This window comes from Centruroides vittatus, unplaced genomic scaffold (assembly GCF_030686945.1).
Source record: "Centruroides vittatus isolate TY-2023 unplaced genomic scaffold, ASM3068694v2 contig_862, whole genome shotgun sequence".
NCBI lineage: Eukaryota > Metazoa > Arthropoda > Arachnida > Scorpiones > Buthidae > Centruroides > Centruroides vittatus.
The window spans coordinates 878,804-900,486 of NW_027122562.1; the positions used below are offsets into that span (position 1 = coordinate 878,804).

The 21,683-nt window shown below is 25.5% G+C and overlaps 2 protein-coding genes across 2 annotated transcripts in view; both read left to right on the forward strand.

The window, feature by feature from the left end:
- Positions 1 to 21,683, forward strand: part of LOC136982671 (calcyphosin-like protein) — a 160,302-nt gene that overhangs the window by 16,923 nt on the left and 121,696 nt on the right. The window lies entirely within an intron of this gene.
- LOC136982664 (zinc finger protein ubi-d4-like) overlaps positions 9,151 to 21,683 on the forward strand; it is a 54,862-nt gene continuing 42,329 nt past the window's right edge. Inside the window, exon 1 of the mRNA XM_067279227.1 lies at positions 9,151 to 9,684. Coding sequence (XP_067135328.1) covers positions 9,298 to 9,684 — 387 coding nt within the window. The 5' untranslated portion in view covers positions 9,151 to 9,297. The remainder of the gene's footprint in view (positions 9,685 to 21,683) is intronic.

Below are 21,683 nucleotides of genomic sequence, written 5' to 3' on the forward strand. Positions count from 1 at the left end.
ATAAATAATTGCTCGTTATATTTTTCTGTGTCCTTCCTCCAACATTTTTCGCTTTAAAAAAAATCTTTTTATATTTATCAATAATTTACATCGCTGTATAATTGACCAAGGAAGCACTGTTTGAGGAACACGCGAAATAAAACTTAGCAAAACCAAGAAATAAGAAATAAAACTTGGGAAAATGTGTTGCTAAGGGGTACGCAAATGAAAAAAAGTTGGGAACTGTTGACTTTTAGAATTGAGTTCATTCTCAAAATTTGTTGGACCGATTTTGATAAAACGTTACCATTTTCCATTAATTGAAATGAAGAATCCAAAAATATGAAAGTCCATAACTTCGTTTTCGATATTAAAGTGACAATGTCCATGCTCTCTGATACGACTGAGAGTGCCTAACGGAATTTAGGCCTAGGAGTCAAAAATAAAAACAGCGTTGCGTGCACCTAACGGAAAATAAGCGCGAAAAATGAACAAAACACAAGAACAAAGCAATCGACGGCGATTGTTTCCATGTCGGTCACCAAAAGCGGGCTCGTGTTCTCTTGAGACACAAATGTTAATGAGGAACATATAGACTTCCCCGCTATCTAATGGCATAACTGCAATTTCATGAAAGTCAACTCTGTGAACAATTCTATACACATTTGCTTTTGAAATATCATGTATATATGCAACACAAAAGAAATGCAGTGTTACCAATTAGCCAATGCAGTGTTACCGTTAATTGTCGCTGTGGTATTAATGGATGATTTCTTTCAGTAGAATGAACAAAACGTTGATGTATTCGATTTAGTGCTACAAACATTAATTTGAATTTCTTCTTAAATTCGTGTCTATCGTGTAAGAATATGAAATTCTAAGCTTAAAAATGCTTGCTTGTCTCACAAAAACTCTACTTTCATTGACTTAAATCTGAGTCTTCCATTTTTCAATCCATAGTCAACTAATAAAATAATTTTACTAACACTATTAGAGTCAATAAATCAATAATATTGGCCAACATTCATTAATTATATTTATTTGAACATTTATAAATGTTCTTATGAAATAAACTAATATTTTTGTGCTACACTATTATTTAATATTACAGTAATTGCTAATATTTTCTGAAACGCAACATATTATTATTATCTAATATTTAATAATAGAATAAACTAATTAGACTAATTAGTTTAATGTAAAAAGCTCCTGATCGATATTAAATCCATGTTACTTTATATGTCGAATATAGCCGAAGAGTACCTTCCCAGTCGAACTACTTCATTATGTTTCCTAACTGTATAACTGCATACCAGCTTCACCTATATATGTATACACCATGTTTATCATCAAAAGTAAATTTATAAACTACACTTGTGCTCAGGGTGTCATGTGATACGAACGCGTTTATGATGCCTCATTGTATGCTATATTCATATGACATCTCCAATACTTTAGTGTTTCTAGATGAAGAACTTGAGACGAAGTATCTCGAAATGGTATTAAGGCTAGTTTACGCTATACATATTTGTTCAGCACGGCACGTTCCTGGACAATGGAATATTTAGCTGCTCACATTATTGTTATAAGCTGTCAGGCTACGTGAATAGTATAACTATAGCGAATGAAGAAACGCAAAAGAAAATAAAAAATTCGATCGAAAGTACGAGGTACTGGCCATCTGTTTTCATTTCTTTTGTTATATTTTCCAAACTTCGTTTAATATTTTATCATAATATGCCTTTAATTTTCCATAATAGAGCCATTCATTTTCTTTATCAAGAGAAGCTTATCGTCTTCTCCTCTCTACTCACCACGCTTCCAAAAGCTCTTCTTTACAACGAAGTTTTTGATTCGTTGATGGATTGATTGCATATGTCCAACATACACATCTCATTGGTTGTTTTACAGTAACGTTTTCCAAATATTGTACGAACAAGGAAAATGTAGACTACTAGCAAGTCTACTTTTAGCAACTATCCGATCGTAATTCAGTTTATTGTTAGTTGGAATGGCTCGTCTGTGGTCACTTGCAGTAAAAATTGAAATTGTACCAATTCATGATGGCTAACATGATGAGAAAAAAGCTATTTTACTTTCGAAATTTGAAAAATAGGACGACTTAAGCAAATCTTTATTATGAATCGTTTGAGGTGTTGTGGATGATGACAAGAGAGACATCTGATATTTACGTACTGTACTGTATTGTACAGTATTATAGAGATGCGCCCGTAATGACAAAATGGATGTAATTAATATTACCTATACTGGTGTTAACACATTTAATTCAATCAAAATAACTTCTGGGGTTAAATTAAATTTATGTATGTTAACTTTTTATTTTAAATATTACATAAATTTAAGACTTTTTAATAGAATCGATGTAGTATAATAAAATATAATGAATCAAATTATACACAAAATCTTGCAAAATTTTATTGTTTATTTATTTTTTCTTAACATTTAGAAAGTTTGAGAAATTTTTTGAACTTTCTAATATTTATTAATAGACTATGACTTATTGACTTAACTCTCTTGATTGAATATAGTACAATTTGATTATATATTTTCTTTCAAAACTGTTGTAAAAAATTTAGAAATTTTAGAAAATTTAAAACATTACAATCTCCACGTGGTATATTAATCTATTTATGTTTAAAATAACGTATTATGATTAGTTAAAAATATATCAATTCTACACAGATGCGGATTTATTTACAAGCGACTACCGAATGGCGTCTAAATTATTTATAAATATTTATTATTTAAAGTTTATAATTATAAATAAAAAATATTTTATATTTAAATATTCGGTTTTTATAATTGTAAACTTAATTTTTATTACCTATTATAACATCCCAAAATATTGTTCTCTTAAGGTCATCGGCTTTCTAAATATTCTATTGAAAATCTTTGAATGTTATCATTTACATAAAACCTATAAATTATATTTTATAAGATTAAAAGATAATATCGACTCTGTAATTATGATATATTTTAATATAAAATTACCATTTCAAACAAAAATGGATAACCTTTACAATGATATAAATAATAAATGCAATTCTAAAATACACTTGAATCGAGTAAAATGATTTCGTTAATTGATATTATTAAAAAAATCTATTACTTATTCAAAGTTTTTAGCTGTTTATAATGTTATTAAATACTAAATTTCTGATTAAGAATAAAGCGAAAATTTTCTTAGAAAAGAATCGAAAAAATCCTTCAACGGAAAAGCATTTTTGCAAGGACGTGAATTAAAGGTCAAGTTGAGCAATGTTCAACTTTTCCGATTTGGTTGCGCATTCTTCCTAATAAAGAACAATTGAAGTGATCCGATGACATCATTCACTCGGAAAATGATAAGCAAAAGCAATGTCTACAGACAACGAACTTTTCATTGAAAATCTTCAGGAAGTGCTCCTGTTTCTATGATTAAAGAAAAAAAAAATGCTAAAATATCCTTAAATCGATAAAAATATAACATTTTTTATTTGGCAATAATCTCTCAAATCAATATACAGAAAGAAAAAGCATAGCATAAATTTCAGGTTTCTATTGAAAACTTTGTATTTATCTCAAACACGTCAGAACGAAGGTGAAAGAAGTTTTATTTTCATCTATGTATTAGTCTACTCAATTCAGCAATAATAAACTTTACTATTTATTGTTTTATTAATCATTGAAATCCGTTTCGTAGTCTAGGAAAATGTCAACTTAGCTCATAAATACTGTAAATCGATTTGAACTTATTTACAGTATATATATTCGTTTACATGTTATAAATTTATCGGAGTAAATCTTAAAAGTTATTATAACAAAATTTAAAAAATCAAAAAATAACTAAAAATTTATAAACTTATTTAAGCTTTTAGCCTGTTTGTTATCGAATTACTTTTATAGTTATAAATCTATTAAATAGTAGTAAATACTGGCCTTATTACAATTGATGTTTGGTAATTATAACAGTAAGGCCACCGGGCTTATGTGGTTATTTACTACCATTTAATTATTTAAAATTATACAGCGGAATTAGGTTATTATTATCACGGATAATGTTAACAATCAGTTATTGTTAACATAATCAGTCGGTCCTAAAACACTCTATATAAAATTAGTTTAAAATAATCCATGATACTCAAACTTCGGTTATTCTTGTCACTTAATTACACTTAAGGACAAACGATTGGAATTCTTAGAAAATTCGTATTAAATGAACCTTTTTGTTTTAAACTTATTTCTAACCGAAATATTCTTTTATTGTAGATCTGTACTTGAAGTGTACCTTTGGGGATGAACATTCCTATTATAATTTCTCTAGTTTAATTTTATAATCTCCTTCATTTAAAAAACAATTGTTTGTAAGAAATGTAGCATATAAAAAAATGCGTAATGCTGTGTTAAGTATATAATTTGTGATAAATATAAATTGTACACACTCATACCATAATCGTTTGTAATAAATTTAGTTTTTATCATCTGTTTAATGTTATCAAAAGTTGCAAGTTCCAAAGTGATCATAATAAGCGGATTCCACCGTAGATACAAAATATCGCTTAAGCAAATTAGATTAAACAATAGAATCATTTATGATAAAATCGTTTAATAGTACCTTCTTATTTGTTGGGGTGCTGTATTAATATTATCATCTTCAGTCACTTTAATCCTTTTAAATTAGGTTGATTTTTCTCACATCAAAATAAGAATATTTTATATATATTTAGTTTAATAATAAGAAACGTTTCTTATTGTTACTTTTAAAACACAAAATGTGTAAAAAAGCTGTTGAACAATTATAGATTCTAAGAACCAACTAATGTAACAGCTTAAGAGAGGCTTATAATTAAATTACAAAGATAACTAGAAAAGCTACACAAATGGTAGAGATTATCGAATTACTAACTTTTTTTTATGGTTTTGACCCACCAAAAATTAAAATAATTCCTGTTTGTTATTGAATTACTTCTATAGTTTTAGTATTAGTTTTAACTTTTTATATCTGTATATTTTATAACTGATTACCAAATTAGATTATACTATAATAAATGAAGATTGGCTGACTTTGGTGTAATCGATATTTAAAATTTTTCCTTTACAATATTTACAAAACTTCAAAATATTAAAAAATATTTATTAACAATTTTCTAACTTGTGTTCTCTTATTTATATATATATAACGTAAAACAAATTACTAGGTTTTAATAAATAAATGACTAACATTTTTGCTATTATCTATTAGTAAATTACTCACGCTGATATTAGCTGTTTACCAGTATATTGTTTAGACTACTGTACTTTGTTCTTAGAACTGTAATATCCCGCAGGCATTCTCTAAACGGATTAAAAATTACTCTTTCTTTAAACCCGTTTGAAAATATGATAACAATAGAATCTTATCTCGGTTAAAGCTTTAACGGACAGAATAAAAATGGAAGTGCAATTTGAAGATCACATAAAATCGAAAAAGTAAATCAGACTTCCTTGAAATGTTTAAAATTGTTCTCATTGTTAGAAGAAAAGGAAATAAATTTTGAAAGAGATTCAACTACACTTTACAACTTCGAAATGGTTGGTTTGAATATCAAGATAGAGTACAAATATTTATAAATTTTTTATACATTGAACAACGAATAGCTTGATTTTAAATTATTGAAAAATTCGCAGATAAAATTATTTCTTTGTTGACCTAACCGGAATTTTAACATATGGCCTACATAAAAATGGTTTCTTTGTATGGTGATTGCTTTATCTGATAGCATTTTACAGGACTGTTCTATTGATTTTGTTTATTTTTAAATTTAACAGTAGTTATTCTGCTATTAAAGTATTTAATTGCATGTTTCTTTTTATTAAGATTTAAAATAAAAATTTAAGAAACATCAGGACTAGTATTCGAATTTCTCATATTTAAATCAATATTTATTTAAAATTATGTCCCTGTAGAATACAATACAATACAAAACTATAACAATATTTATATTAGATTTTTTAAATATTTAATTATATAATATTGTTAAACACACTTTTCTAATTAGTCTATATCATTTTAGTGTTAATATTATACTGTAGAATTTAAAAACATATTAAAATTATTTTAAAATGAAATATTCAATATTTATCGAGCATTGACACAAGATGGCATTAGCAATAGTCAATTCTGAATCATCACAATCATTTATTTATTTTTTAAAAACATTTTTTTTTTAAATTCTTTTCGTGACGTATTACATATTTAAAAATAAATACAAGAAATTCCTACTTATATTTTAAATAATAATAATATTATTATTTAGTTTTAATTTTTAAAGGAAATCGTGATCGAATAAATCAAGTCATACGTAAAAATTTTAAATATTTATAAAATAAAAATTTAAAAGAAATATTTTTTCAAATTTTTTAATAATTTATTAATATCTTTGTATTATTAAATATCTGTAAAACTGAAAATATTTTCCGTTTATAAATTAATTCTAAAAGATTTTTTAAATGCACTCATACAATTGCAATTGGTAATTTGTGACGTCAGTTTCCTGCCACGAACTTCTCCCGTTGCGTCACGCAGTATTCCCATTCTCTAACACAAATGCTATCACGCGATGTAAGCTACAAACTTATTGAAATTAAATTTATTTTATTATTTATAATTTGTAAATAAGCTATATTTTATATAAACATTAAAACTATTTTTATTATTATTTTTGAATTAAGAATTATGTGTTTGTAATCACGAGATGGCAGCATATGCTTTTTACTTTAAGTTAATGAAAAAATTTATTAAATAATGGAAATTTATTCAATATTAAATGCAATTTTAGTTCAATTTTATTTAAAAAAATATTTTATAAAATCTTGTTATAAAAATTAATTTTTTTTCTCATTTTTACACATATGTATACTGTACGTGCCGAGGATAGAGTATATAATTGATTCACGTTTCGTCACCCTCCGGAGCCTCTTCCAGAGGAAGACGCTTTTCGAGAATTTAATTTATTCTTTTCCCCGAGACTTTACTTATTAATATATTTAAATTTTTCTTAAAATTAAGCTAAAATTAATAGATGATTCCATCAACAAATTAAATGTTTATTTGCTAGAAAAACAGATGGTTGCTATCACGTGTTAACATTCAATAATTTATTTACCTTATATAATTATCGAGAATAAATATTTGAAAATTTAATTTTCATATTTGTTTCAAGTTTTCTTTTAATTAAAATTTAAATAAGAAAGTTTAAATAAAATCTGCTAGAATTTAAATAATTTTTGTGACAAAATTTTCAAACTTTATCCTTTAAATTATTCAAATAAAAAGTAAAATATATTTATTTATTTATTTTTCTTTAAATGAATATAAATAAATCGGCATTTATGAAAGAGAAAAGTTCCCAATAGATTTATTTCTTCTGAATATATATATATATATAAAGTAGGAACAAATTCAAACTATCTAGATTCTACTTTTATTGAATGAGAAAAACTTTTGAAATTGAAACAAACGTAAACGATTTATTTTCTGGTATAAACAGAAAATGCATTACATTCTACTTTTCGTGATTTTTTTTTTGTTTTTTAATCCAATGAAAGATAGCACACGTGTAGGTAGAATCACGTGACTTTCCAGTTCTCGTTGTCATGGTTACAAGCGATCGGAGTTGTTGCTATCGGAGCGACGATCGTTTGAAATTAGTTATATTAGAAAACTTTTCGAAAATTTGTTATAATAATTTAGCATTACATTAAATAAATAAATAAATAATATAGCGTAATAAACGGAAGGAAATATCTGGTTGAAAAATCATAAATTAAACGATAATTTTGTTGACGCAGAAATAAAACAAATAAAAAAAATTATCTAAAAATCATTTATAAGTTGACCTTTAATAAATAAATCCATTTAAAAAAAATATTCTTGGTATTACATAAATGCTTATTTTTCAAGAAATATTAATATTAAAAAAAAATTAAAAATTACTTCCACATTTTTAAAATTTCTTAAATATCTTAATAAGTAAATATTAAAGTGATAAAATTGCATTTTTATAATGACTCTACTTGGCTTTAAATTTAAATTAAATTTAAAACAAAAAAAATTTATCAAATTTTTAAAACAATATATATATATATATATATATATATTTTAACGAATAAATTTTTAATTAAATGAAATAAATATATAAATGTAGTAATTCAATTTAGATATTAAATATAATATATATTAAAAATTATTTAATAAATGCAGGTATTAAAATATAATATTAAATTACTCATATTTTTAATATTTTTTTTTGAAATATTAACATTATATTCTGAGAAATTATAATAAAAATAAAAGTAATAGTAATAGTAAATTATTCTAGAATATATTTAACATTAGTTATTACACAATTTAAGTTTTTAGAAATTGTTCATGTAACGCAGACAAATTACCACGCTTGAAACTATAATGTCAATGCGTGTAGATGCAAAACTTTAACGAGTTAGGCCTAATACTTGTTTTATTTTAAAGAATTCTACTTAATAAATAAATAAATCAATTAATTATTTAAACTTTATATATAAATAACTTCCGAATTTATTTTCTTATTTATGACAGCTCTAATTATCTTATTTATTTCTGTTTTTATAATTTATTTTTAACTTTCCGCTTGCCATTTATCTACGTTTTAGGTTATAATTATACGTTAAAAATTGTTAATAATGTAACAATAACAAATTATTTTAATTATTTTAAGTAATATAATATGACAAATATATTTATGAGATGACTTCATTATTAGAAAAAAAGTATTTGATTAATTATTTAATTTTATTACACGAGATAATTAGCTTATATATATATATATTTTTTTTAATATTTAAAATTATTTATCTGGTTAATAACGAATAGGGAAAAACAAATAAAACTTTAATAAAGACAAAAATAAAATTAGAAAGTTGTTATAATTACTACTGACGCGTGACGTCATAATTTTAAAATATTTTAATTGTTCGAATTAAAATGTAAAATATAATTCTATTTATAAAGTTTAAATGAAATAATAATTAATAATAATAATAATAATAATAAAAACGTATGAAGTGTGAGTTTCTCAATTACGAGTTTGGATGACGAAGGCGTCTCTACACCAATCCCACAGTTCCTCGCAAAGCATTACGCATGCTCAAAGCAGTTGGGACAAGCGTAAAGTGGAAAGTAGCGGCCGATTTCTCGTAGTCGATGGTGGTGCCGTGTGTCGGCGCAGCCACGGACTTTTTTTTTGTTCAGTTCGCGCGTTTCGTCAGTCGTCTATAAATCTGCTTAGTGTCGATTGGATTATGGAGAATGAGGTCGGTCATTTAATACTAAACACTATCGACCAGTTAAGAAAGAGAAAAGCTCGTCCAGATCTCGATAGGATATGTCACATGTTACAACGGAATTACGGTTTAAATTCATCAATCGTCCAAACCGAACTGGATAAGTTGATTGTTGAAGATCGCGTAATCAAAGTTGACTATAAAGGAAATACCAGTTATCGAAACGCAGCCAAGTGGTCGAAGGCGAGACATAGGGAATATATCCAATCCATGACAATGGAAATTAAGAAAGAACCGGACTTTAAACCAATCAAAAAAGGTCCGGGAAGACCTAGAAAATATCCTTTGCCCGAAGGAGCCGAAAGACCACCGGAAAAACGCGGAAGACCTGCCAGAAAAAAGAAAGTAAGTATAAAGTTATATATATATATATATATATACATTATAATTTTTAAAGGCGTGACGTATATTTTCAGATATGCGTTTTTCTCTGTAAAAAAATTCCATAAATTAATTTCCCTCGCTCGAATAATTTCTATTCATTTAACCATTTTATTTTATTTTTTCTTCCGCGTAATTAATTATATATTTTTTTAATTATTTTTTTTTATTACAATAATAATTTTAAAATTTTTTATTGGGTTTTAATTTTAAAATTCCGTTTAGAAATTTTAATTTTGATTAAATTTTAAACAAATATTTTATTATTTTTTTATTAAGAAAAAAAATAAACAAACTTTGAACTTTGTTTTTTAAATGTTATAAAGAATTTATTAAAACTATTTTTTATTGTTTTTTTTAAATTGCAAGATTTAACTTTGCGATAATTTAATAAATGTGAATAATTTAATGTAACCGTTTTTCGATATAAGAAATAAATATGTAAATGAGAGTATTAATTTTAATTTAAAAAATTTTATTTACTTTTTTGACAGATTTAGAAATAAATTTTATATTCTAAAAACTGTACATTTATTTAATTTTAAAAAAACAAAAAACAAAAACTGTAACTTAATAGTTTTAATAAAGCGTTTACAGGGAGGAGAAAGTTTTTCTTATTTAATTAACGTAAAGATAATTTTGAAAATTTAATAATAATTTATTATCCGAAAAATTTTTTTAATATTAATAAAATTCAGATATTTGCGGATGGAAAGATATAAAAACGCGTTAGATATTCATTTACTTTTCCTTCCCCTTTTCCTTTGGCGAACGCGTAGCTGTAAACAACACGACGTTACTTCTCAAGGACTGTCGGGCCACAAATGAGCATGTGCGCGTGACGTCACATAAAGATATATCATCCACCATTTTGTTTTATTTACTCACAAACCGAGCGATATAGATTTTATAATTGATCTCTACCGAGTACAGTGATTAATCGAAAGTTAAAAAAAATGATAAAACGAAAGAAAATTCGCCGTTCGATTTAAATTTTTTTTTGTTTTTTGGTGCTGTAAAAAAAGAAGGGGGCGTTGGAGCTAATAGGAAAGTTTAACAAGGTTTATTGCCAAATTTGGAAAATGGTTTTAAAAACATCATTTTTAAAACTGTTTTATATGTTATTTTCGCTCTTATGTATGTTTTAGAATGTATAAATTTTTAGTTTGTTGAAAAATTCGATTTTTTTATTTTTACTTCGAACGCGGACTTCTCGAAATGATACAAATTCGAGAGAAAATAATTTAGTTTCTTAAAGTATTTACTATTTATTATGAAACAAGCGATGGTATTTTTATTTTTCTAAACTAAGAAAATGACATTGGGAATCAACAACTCTTAGTTGCTAAGCAACGGATAATAATCTTCGGAGAATGGAATTGAAAACAGTTTTATGTTTCGTTTAAAATTGAAATTGATCTAATTTTTTTATATATATTGTTTTTTCTTTTATGAATTTTGTCAGGAGTTTTTAGAAAATAAAACGAATTTACTCGATATTTATTTATGCGATTAAAGAAGAAGAAAAATTTTTTGGAATTAAAATGTATACATGATTAAACTGTAGAGACGAATTACTAGCGTAATGCTTTTGAATTACATTCTGTTTTCTTCTTTTTTCTCCCTTTAAACTTTTATTTATTAATCGGCTGATAAAATATAATGCGATTTTGCCGGGAGTAAAATTAATTTAGATACTCAACCATAAAAAAAAATTTTTTTTACTAAACTATCGGCGATTACTTTGCGTGACGTCATTTCCTACGCATTGGGGATGGAAGTACCGAGCCAGGTGTCACGTGACCTGTTTTCTGAGTTCGTCGTCCTTAAATCGACGACGAACTCGAAATGGAAGTTTTTTCCCCCTCCTCCTTTTTGATGCTCTTATTTTTCATAACGCGATAAATATTAATTTCGGCTTTTTTCGTAACTCTCATTTAATTTTTCATTAGAATGAAATATTTGTGCCAGATGATTCAAATACTTTTTAAGTTCGCCCGTTAACTTTATTATTAAATTAAAAATTTTTTTTCCACCATATTTAGAGACGAGAATACTTTCTACGAATACCGTTTTCTACTTCGTATAAATATAAAAGAAAATAATGAATTTATAAGATGTCTCATCAGTTGACTTATAATTCAATCGTTATGTCATGATATATGACTTTGATCATTCTTTACGATCGTGTTTTTATCCCTGCTCCTTTTTAAATAATAAAAAAGTAAAATAAAAACAAAAAACGTTCTTTTAAACATTATGAACATTAAGAAAAAATTGGCTTAATTATAGATTTTTTTCAATAAAAAAAAATAAACGATTTTACTACAGTATGACAGCTTCGATTCAGTTTAAAAGGATATTTTTTTCTCCTTAATATACAATCATAAATCTTTTAAACAGAGACGAAAAAATTGAACGGATCAATAATTTTGTATAAAAATGATAAACTTATCCCATCTTTATTCCAATCTTATCGCTATTATTATTTTTTTTATCGCATATTTTTCCATTCGTTACTGTTTATGTAATTTTATTGATTTCGAAAATCTACATACGAGCGGGGGGGGAAATCTTAGCATTCTAATTATTTTATGCACAGTACTTATTACATTTTCAATAAACGGAAATTTATTTGTTACATACTTAAAATTCTATTACTGGAATTTTCTTCAACCGATTTTGTCAACAATAAGTATTGTGTCAGATTTACGATCATTCGATAGTCGAGCGGAGAAGACAACATCCAGGGGCTAATATCAAAGGACAAATACAGCCATAAAATAAATAACGTTTATAAATAGCTGTCGTAAAAGCGTAAAGGAATCACTTCCTTTCAACTAATTTCCTACACAATAATGAATAGTTCTATTCAAAGCTCAGAAACTTTTAACAATTTAACTTCGTCACTTTCAACAAACAATAATGAATCATCAATATTAATTCACTTTTAGTCATAGTTTAATATCCACTTTAGAGATTTAATATGATAATTTAATAATATTTATCCTTCATTTGATGAAAACTAAGGATGGTAAAAGGATTACGTTTAAACGAATTTCTACTCTTTAAACAAATTTAGAACTGAATCAAACCGTAATTGCTGGAATATAATTGTATTTTCGAATTACGGTTTCCGTCCTGTTTTTGCTTACATTTAATGTTATTTGAAAAATATATATAATTTTCACAATTTATTTAACGAATTACTATCAAATTTTTATAAAATGTTAATTTCTCTTTTCATTTCTTCTTTTTTTTTCACTCATTTTTTTCATTCCAAAGTGAATATTAGAAAGAGGAATTTTAAACTTTATTTTATTTTTTATTTTGTTTAAAATTCAAATGTGATTGTTGAACTGGTTGCAAAGTTTAAGCGTCTAGAATTCAAATTTCTAGCGAAACTAAATAAAAATCAGAATACAAATTACAGAGCGGCATTTATCATATACTCTAATTTTAATTTTGAGAGCATTCTCCGCATATTTAATAGCTTTTATGCGCATTTTATATCAACATTTTATAGTTCTTAATATAGAAATAATGATAATTTGAATTCATTTTTATCGACGATCCTGTTTTTTATGTTTTTTAAAAAAGATTTTCATTTGGTTCTTGAATAACATCATTTATAAAGAATTCTATCATTTTTTAAAAATGTTTAAAAAGAAAATTTTTAAAAAGCTTTGCAATTTTCTTTTTAAAATTGTTTCACACTTTTAATAGCGAAATTATATGAGTTGCAATTTAAATGTTTTTTCTCCCTCTGCTTGTGTGTGTGTGTGTGTTTTTTTTTTTTTTTGCTATGTTTTAAAGTGAAATTTTAGTTTTGATTCTAAGTAATAAAATTTTCCAATAACCGATCCGAGTGACTATGCAGTAGATTAAATTTATTCACATTCTTGTTCGCTGATTGGACAACGATTCGACAATGAAGTCACGTGCACAGTTTCGGTTTTCTCTCTATTTTTAGCTTGGTTAACTCTTATTCTTTTTACTTTTCGTCGAACAATGGTAGTTATTATCAGTTTTGTTGTTACCACCTCCAGTTGAGTGATATTAAATAATATTAAAGTCAAAAATTGCCTTTCCTCCTTTTTTTTAATCTAAATTCTTTAACAGCATCTCTGATAGATTCAGAATATCGCGTAGTTTATTGATACATTTATGAACTTAACGTGAATTTATTTGCATATTTGTTTCGTAATTGCAAACGTAAATTATATTTTCTTCGTGAAAATACGTTATGAATATCTAAAAAAAAACATATATTAAATTTATTCTACCGCAATTAATTGAGATAAGAAAATATAAATCGATTTTTAATCTCCGATTTTATATCGCTAATTAAACTAATAATTGATAAATTTAACGTAGTGTATTATAGCTGTAAAAATAGATTATGAGCTTATATTAAAAATTCAGTTAGAACTTGGAAGAAATATAGGCCGTAAAGAGAGTTTTCTCTGATAATATTCGAACGTTATAATTATAAATGAATACAATATCGAGTAAAGTACACTTGGCAGTTGTTGCAAATGGCTTTACTGCGTTTTTTTGGCAGTAATAAGTTCGTGAAGAAACACTTCATGGAACAAATGGAGCGCTCTTATACTTTATCAAACATATTTGGCAGGTGAGCGCCGCTCTTTTCGTCATATATGGTTTCAATAGCTCATCAAGCAAGTCTCCCAGAAATAGTCGATAGCAAAGATTTAACATTTTGGATAGCCTTCTACTCTTTACGTTCTGAATTTGGAACTTCTTAAGCAAATTCAATAAAGTAATCCAACGAAATCTCTCATTTAAAATTTCGATACGCATGAAAAATATGTATTTATTACTTTTTCAATATTCTCTTATATTGAAAAATCACAGTACGGATTTTTATAAGTCTATAACTAAATATTTTTTTATTCGCTGTTTTTACTTTATTGTTTTTTTATATGCTGTATGCTTTCATTCGCGTCATGCTGGTTTCGTATTGGAAAATGATAATGATATAAATGTTAATAATAAATATACATATATATAGAGAAATAACAATATTTTTGTAATAATTTCGACATTTCTCATTATATCTATTTAATTAAATATGTAGAAATATATGTATTTTTATACAGTAGTAATTATGCATATTATTATAATAAATTAATTATTCGCATTATTTATTAAGTGTTTCAAAAATACTTCTACTGAACTAAGAGGAAAACTTCCGACTTTAACTGACTTTAAGAGAATTATTTTTACGACATAGAAACAAAGTAATTTAGTGTCCCAATTTTATTATTATCCGACGAGCGTTTGAGATATTAATTATAACACATTTCAGAATTTTTTTTTCTAAATTTTTTCATAACTAGTACCGCCCACCACATAGAGATATTTTATGATCTAAACCCAGCCATTATAATAAATTTACGGAAACTTTAATATTAAGAATAATCAATTTTAAAGCCTTTTAAAATCATTTTTTTTAAAATAATTTTCTTCGAGTTATTGAATGTAACATTTATTATCGAGTTCTTTTCGTTTTATAAGTTGAATAAATGTCAATTGTCTGACCATAATCTTAATTTAATAATAGAATAAGCTATTTGCTGACGCATTATATAATTATTAAATTAATAATGCGTAAAGAACTTTATCAATAAAAGTATTAATAAAACATATTCTTCAAAAATATATACTGTATATACTTTTATAAAACGAATTTAAATCTGATTTAAATTCGTTTTTTATTTTTAAGATAAAAGACATTACTCGTAAGATATGAGTTTGATCTAGCTAAATCTCTTTCCCAATATAAATCGGTCATAGAGTAATACAAAAATCTCCCTCAGAGAATATTTTTGAGCCGTTACATAGCGGAAAAATAATCGGGATATTTGCGACGAGGAGAATAAATTTCTTATCTTTTATATGGAGATTAGGGGGAAAATGTAATTGAAAGAATAAAAATAACTATAAAAGTATGTTACTGCTAATTTAAACTGTGCAAATCGCTTGTTTCTATCGTCGTTAAAAAAAAAAAATCCTGTCGAATATAAATCAAACGCGCTACTAATAAAATTAAAAGAATAATGTAATTAAACAATTAGTCAATATTTCTTTAGTGAAAAATAAACGTTACGATACTATCGCTTCTCACTTTTAATTTCTACTTCTAACATTTAATATGCAAAACAGCTTTCCCATTTTAAAAGCGACTTCGACCATAATGTGTTTTAAAATTAAATTCTGCGAATACTTTTTATTTACTTTTTAGGTTACGGATATTTTTCTTTAATTTTTTTTTTGTTTCTTTTTTTTTCGTTTCTTCTGCCAGTCACCTGGTGTCTGTTATCGATTTTTTCCAGCGCAGACTTCAATCTGCTTATCCGTTCCAACGCCCCCTTTTCTGATTTTATTGCAATTCTTCGTCTCCGAATATCGATTGATATTTTTCTTTCGGATATAAAAAATGTCAAAAAAAAGAAGGAAAAAAGTTACCGCCGTGGCGGACTTAGCGCTATAAATGCTACCGGATGTCCGGCCAAGGAGAAAAGAGAGTTTGCTACAGTTTCCTGGAGGAACCAGTCGAAACGCTTTGTGTCTTAGAACGCTATTTTCCCAAGCGAAAGTCAGTCTACGCCATCTGGCAACAACAAAGAATACCCAAAAATGAGGACCCTATTGGGTGGATCCATCACCAAAAAATTTAAATAAAAAAAATTAATAATTTCGATTAGAACGAGGAAGAATTTCGACCTCAAAAAATGTTATCACGCTTCTCAGAAACTATTTTTAAACGTCTCACAGTCTGTTTTTCAATAGATTTATTTAGTCTTTAATTATAGGAATTCGATTAAATTCACATAAAAGTTCTAAAATTAAATCGAATTGTTTAAAGCAAATTACCGATTTTCTCCCCTCTTTTTTTCCTCTCTCTCTCTTTTTTTATTTCTTAGTATGCAAGATCACCGCTTAAACATTGTTTTTTTCCTCAAATTTTTTAAAATAAATTAATACTCAGTCTCATTTTTTTTAGAGATTCAATAACGCTTACATGCATTTTTAAAATCAATTTTCAAAGGACGCGATGCATTCAAACGAAAGGGGAAAAATTTATATATATATATATATATAAAGAGAAGAAAAGAACCTGATTAAAAATGAATTCTTGTGGAAAACACCTGCCATTTTAATAAAATTTCTCTAAATAACGATTAAAAGGAATAAAATTATTTGGAAAAAAAGAAGCGATTCGTTTTTTAAAAGTATTTGGAAATCTTATCTCCGATGTCATTTTGAGCAGTGACGTCGCGTTCAATAATTGATTAAGTAGAGTTTAAAAATAATTTTTTATGGTATATAAATAATATTTTAAGGTTTATCGCGGAGTTGCCGATTCTTTCGATGTCGTTTGTTTTTTCTATTAATAGAATTGCGCTTAGTGGAGTTATTTTGTAGCAGCAGATGCATCGAGTACTTCATTGCGATCGGATGCACACTTTCGTAATATCTAAACCATAGGAAAGAAGAAAAAGGAAGGAAGAAATTCCGATTATGTTTAAAAGTTTCAAATAATTTGATTTTTTTTAAACACTATTTTAGTTCTATCGATTTTTTCCCTGTAACCTAACTTTTTATACTTTCATTCGTCATTTGATCTTTCTTTATATCAGTAATATAAATGTCAATATAAGTCAATAAAAAGTGAAATCCAAAAATCGAAAAGTTATTTATATTAAGGAAAAATTTTTTTCTAATTGAATTATTAGAGATCGAAGACCGGCAGCCGTTAAAACTGTCAAACGTTAACGAGTCGAATTTTCTACCGATAATGTTTTCGGTTTTAATTAACGGTGTTTACGATTATTATTTATTAGATGAAATATTAAATTTTAATAATTAGAAAACTATAGCGTTTCGTCTATCCTTGATGAAGTGCCATTTTGGCGGAAATGTCCTTGGAAGCGAAACTACTGATTACAGCACCATTCGTCTGCGAGTTTTAAAAAAGTTACCATAGCAACAAAATAGACTGTTATTGGTGGAAATAGTTGTAGGTGGCGTTTAATCTAACGTACGTTGTGACGTAATGGTTCGTGATTGACACGGTAAACTTAGAAATTAATAGTTAATCAAATTGTATCTAAATTAAAATTTATTTTACTCATTAAACGAATTTTTTTTTTGTAAGGAGATTTATTTTTTCCGAAGACGATTTTTACAGAAATAAAAATTTTAATTTAAACTATTTTTAAATCGTTTTTTATATATTCGGTTCTAAATTAATATATGTTTAAATTGAAGTAATTTTACTGTAATTAGACAATTTGATTTGCTTTATCGATTTTTTCGGATAGTAATTGTATCTGAAGCAGATCAATTAATTTGTCATTCCTAAACTAATTAAGTACTCTTAATCGCGACTGTTTTCCGAAAATTGGAACGCGAACAAAGTTTAATGGCTTTCATCCGATAAGTACCTGGAAAAATACACGATTTATTTCATTTTCCTTATTTTTGATTTAGCAATAATTAATTTACTTTTGGCCGATTAGTCTTATCCTCTTTGGATTATATTTTAGTTTCCGCAATTTTTTTATATTAAACGAAAAAAAAAAATTCCGCGACCTAATTCTAAACGCGCCATCTGGTATTGAAAATGTGAAGTAAAACTTCGCTTCGGAATGGAGAAACGTGGAAGCGAACATACTCAATGAGCTTTTTATAAAAATGTTTATTAATAATCGTCTCAGTTTAATAATAGATATATTTAAATAGTACAACCCATAACCGATCAATAAGAAATTTTATTTATTAAATAATTAAGCTATGCGGTTTTTTTCTTATGGGAGAAATACACGAATAATTATTATAAAAATAGAACTATTCTTTATAATATTATCACCGCAAGAAAAATAAAAGCAAATTTGTTAAACTTTTAATTAAAAATCTTTCCTCTTGTATAAAAATTCCACCAATTCCCGGTTTACAACTTTCCATTATTAGTAAGCGTAGAGCATGCGCAAAAGAGTTTTTACACGCTGTTCACGTACTCGCTTTTAGGGGAAAATAAATGACAAAATTTTTTCCATGGTTGCCGTTGTAAAAATTTAAAATGCGATTTTTTTCCATATGATTTGAAATGCGATTTTTTTTTTCTTTTTTTACCTTTTTTTGTAATGCCGAAATTCAAATAGGTTTAAATTATTTTGGAAGAATATAATAACATAAAAAAAAAGAATTGTGATCGTTCACTTTTGACTTGGTTTCGCTCTGGTAGTCTTGCCGAGAATCGGAAAGAACCTTTGTGTTCGACCATGCATTTTAAAGATATTGAAGTTCTTGTTCAATGTTCTGTAAATAAAGATATTTTGCATATACAGCTATATTAAAAAAAAAAAAAAAAAATGTCAGTAATTAAAATTGCAACGTCGAGACTCGTTAAAAATTATGAAGTGCGCTGTCGGTTTTTATAATAATTTAATATATTGAAAAATATATATATTTTTTATTAAGAAATAAATCATTTGAAAAAATCAAGAAACATAAAAATTTTATAATATATTATTATTTGATATCGAAAAACGTTTTATTTTCGAATTACTGTCGCGTAAATTATGATTTATATCGCCTTTTGCGCTTGTGAAATTTCTATATTCAATTGCATTTCTCTCACTCTAGAAATCAGTTTTTATATTGTTTTCGATAACTTTGTATTATGTAATGATCGAAATTAATAAATATAGCTTTTTTTCCCTCTCCATTACGTAGTTTAATATTTTTTGATAAATTGGTAATGTGGTAATAATAACGATCGTTTACCGGTTGCGTGCAATGACGTCTTCAAAAACTCCGCAGCTGTCGGAAATCGAGCTTGGAATGACCTTGGGAGTTAGAAAATTATTACTCGTTAAAAATTTAATTTTTTCTTCATTTTTTTGGATTTTCGTATCACCGTATATTGAAATGATAGCAATTATATAAGTATCTAATGATAGAAAGAGAGATATTAAATTCTCTCTATTCAATTTGCTACATTTAAAAGCTATTCATAATTGTTCAAACATTATTTACCAATTAACTGAAGCGATTAGAATCTAGATAATCGAGAAAAACTTAATTGGAACCTAGTCATTTGCTTTCAAGTCTTTTAAATCAATGACAATATTTGAAAATTGCTTAATTAAATGAATAATACAATTTAAATATACAAAAAATCTTCTATTTATGAAAATGATATGTTATGACAACTCCATCAATTTACATTGTTGTATTTTCAAACACTGATTTTTTTTAAAAAAAAGAAATTATATTTATAAAGAGCATATTTATTTAATTTTCTTAAATAACTAATAATTTAAATTTTTAAACATATATGATGATAACAATGAAATAAGCAAAATAGATAATTTATTTTTATGAAGGAACTTAGTGACACAAAAAGTTAGTCATAACTGTAAATCTGAAAGTCATAATTTCAGGGATTTAAGTGATATTATATCTAATACCATGAAAAATTTAATATTTTATATTTAAGTGAATAAATGTTTTAAAAATTGGATACTCTGTATTCTGTTCTTTTGTAATTTATCTTTTAAGTAATATAATGAGGAAAAATTAAGTAATAGTTTTTCTTTATAAATTATTTTGTAATAAGATTAATAATAATTTCAGTAGATAACACGTTTGTTAATTTATATTGTTTGTTTTCATCTTTTGAAATATAAAATTTTAAAGTTATATTATGCATTATATATGGTACGAAGCATACTTTAAATTATTGATACGATAATGTTGTAAGATTAAATTAAGTTATTGATAATTTAAATAGATTCTTTTGAATTATATAGATTTGTTCTTTATAATATTTATAGTTAGCATTCAGACTTGCTTATTTGCAAGTCATTGTATGTTGATCATGCAGAAACCATAACTCTTAAGATGAATATAGTTTCCAATTCATTCTTTTTATTAAATAACAAAATAAAATTCCATTTCCCCTAACAATTCCTTAAAATTTTGATTCAAAAGTGCAAATATTCTCTTATGTATAAAATCAAAATTTGCAACTTAAAAAAAAATAAAATATGTCTTATAATTTTTTTTTGCATTTGTGTAATATATATCAAATTTTTTTCTTTTACAATTGAGTAATTCAGACTGATTCTATTAAATTGTTATTCTTTTTTATTATTATATATTTGTGATATTATATAAAATATTTTTTAGCTTTAAATTTATTTTTTATATAATAATCTTACTGTTTCAAGTAATTATCTTAATAAATAGTAAAATTATTTAAAAGAATAATGCATAAATAATTTTATTGACAGACAATGTTAGATTTTAGAAATAAAAGTAGTTTAAAATATTTATGAAATTAACATATTGTATTCTCAAAAGATTTACTCATGTAAGAAAATATGTAAAAATTACATAGTATTGATTAAAGAATTAGAATTTTCCAGTTCTATAACTATTAATGCATAGTTGTTCCTTTTTTATTTTCTTATCTTTGTAAAGTTAAGTATGAAATGCATTAATTCTTAGAAATAATAGTAAATGTTTTAAGATGTTATTAACATTTTGCTTATATAATAGAGGCATTTTTCTTTATTTATTAAGAGTTCCTTTGAGATTTGTGAAGATTACAAAGTTGAAGATTATTACTTTGAATAAAATTTAAATAAAGTTTTTTAATTTGCTTTTTATCTTTTAGTATAATAAGATCATTATATTTTATATTATTAAAATAATAAAATAATTGAAGAAATTGTTTGCTGGATTGTTTTACATATCCTACATTATCTAATAATAATATCAAATATTATTTTATAATAATTTAAACTTTTTCACAAATTTGTTTATAATTTCATTTTAATTGTTTAAAACCTTAAATATATATTTGAAAATGTAAATAACAATTAATAATAATAAAGTATAAGTATAGCAGTTTAAAATTAAATACA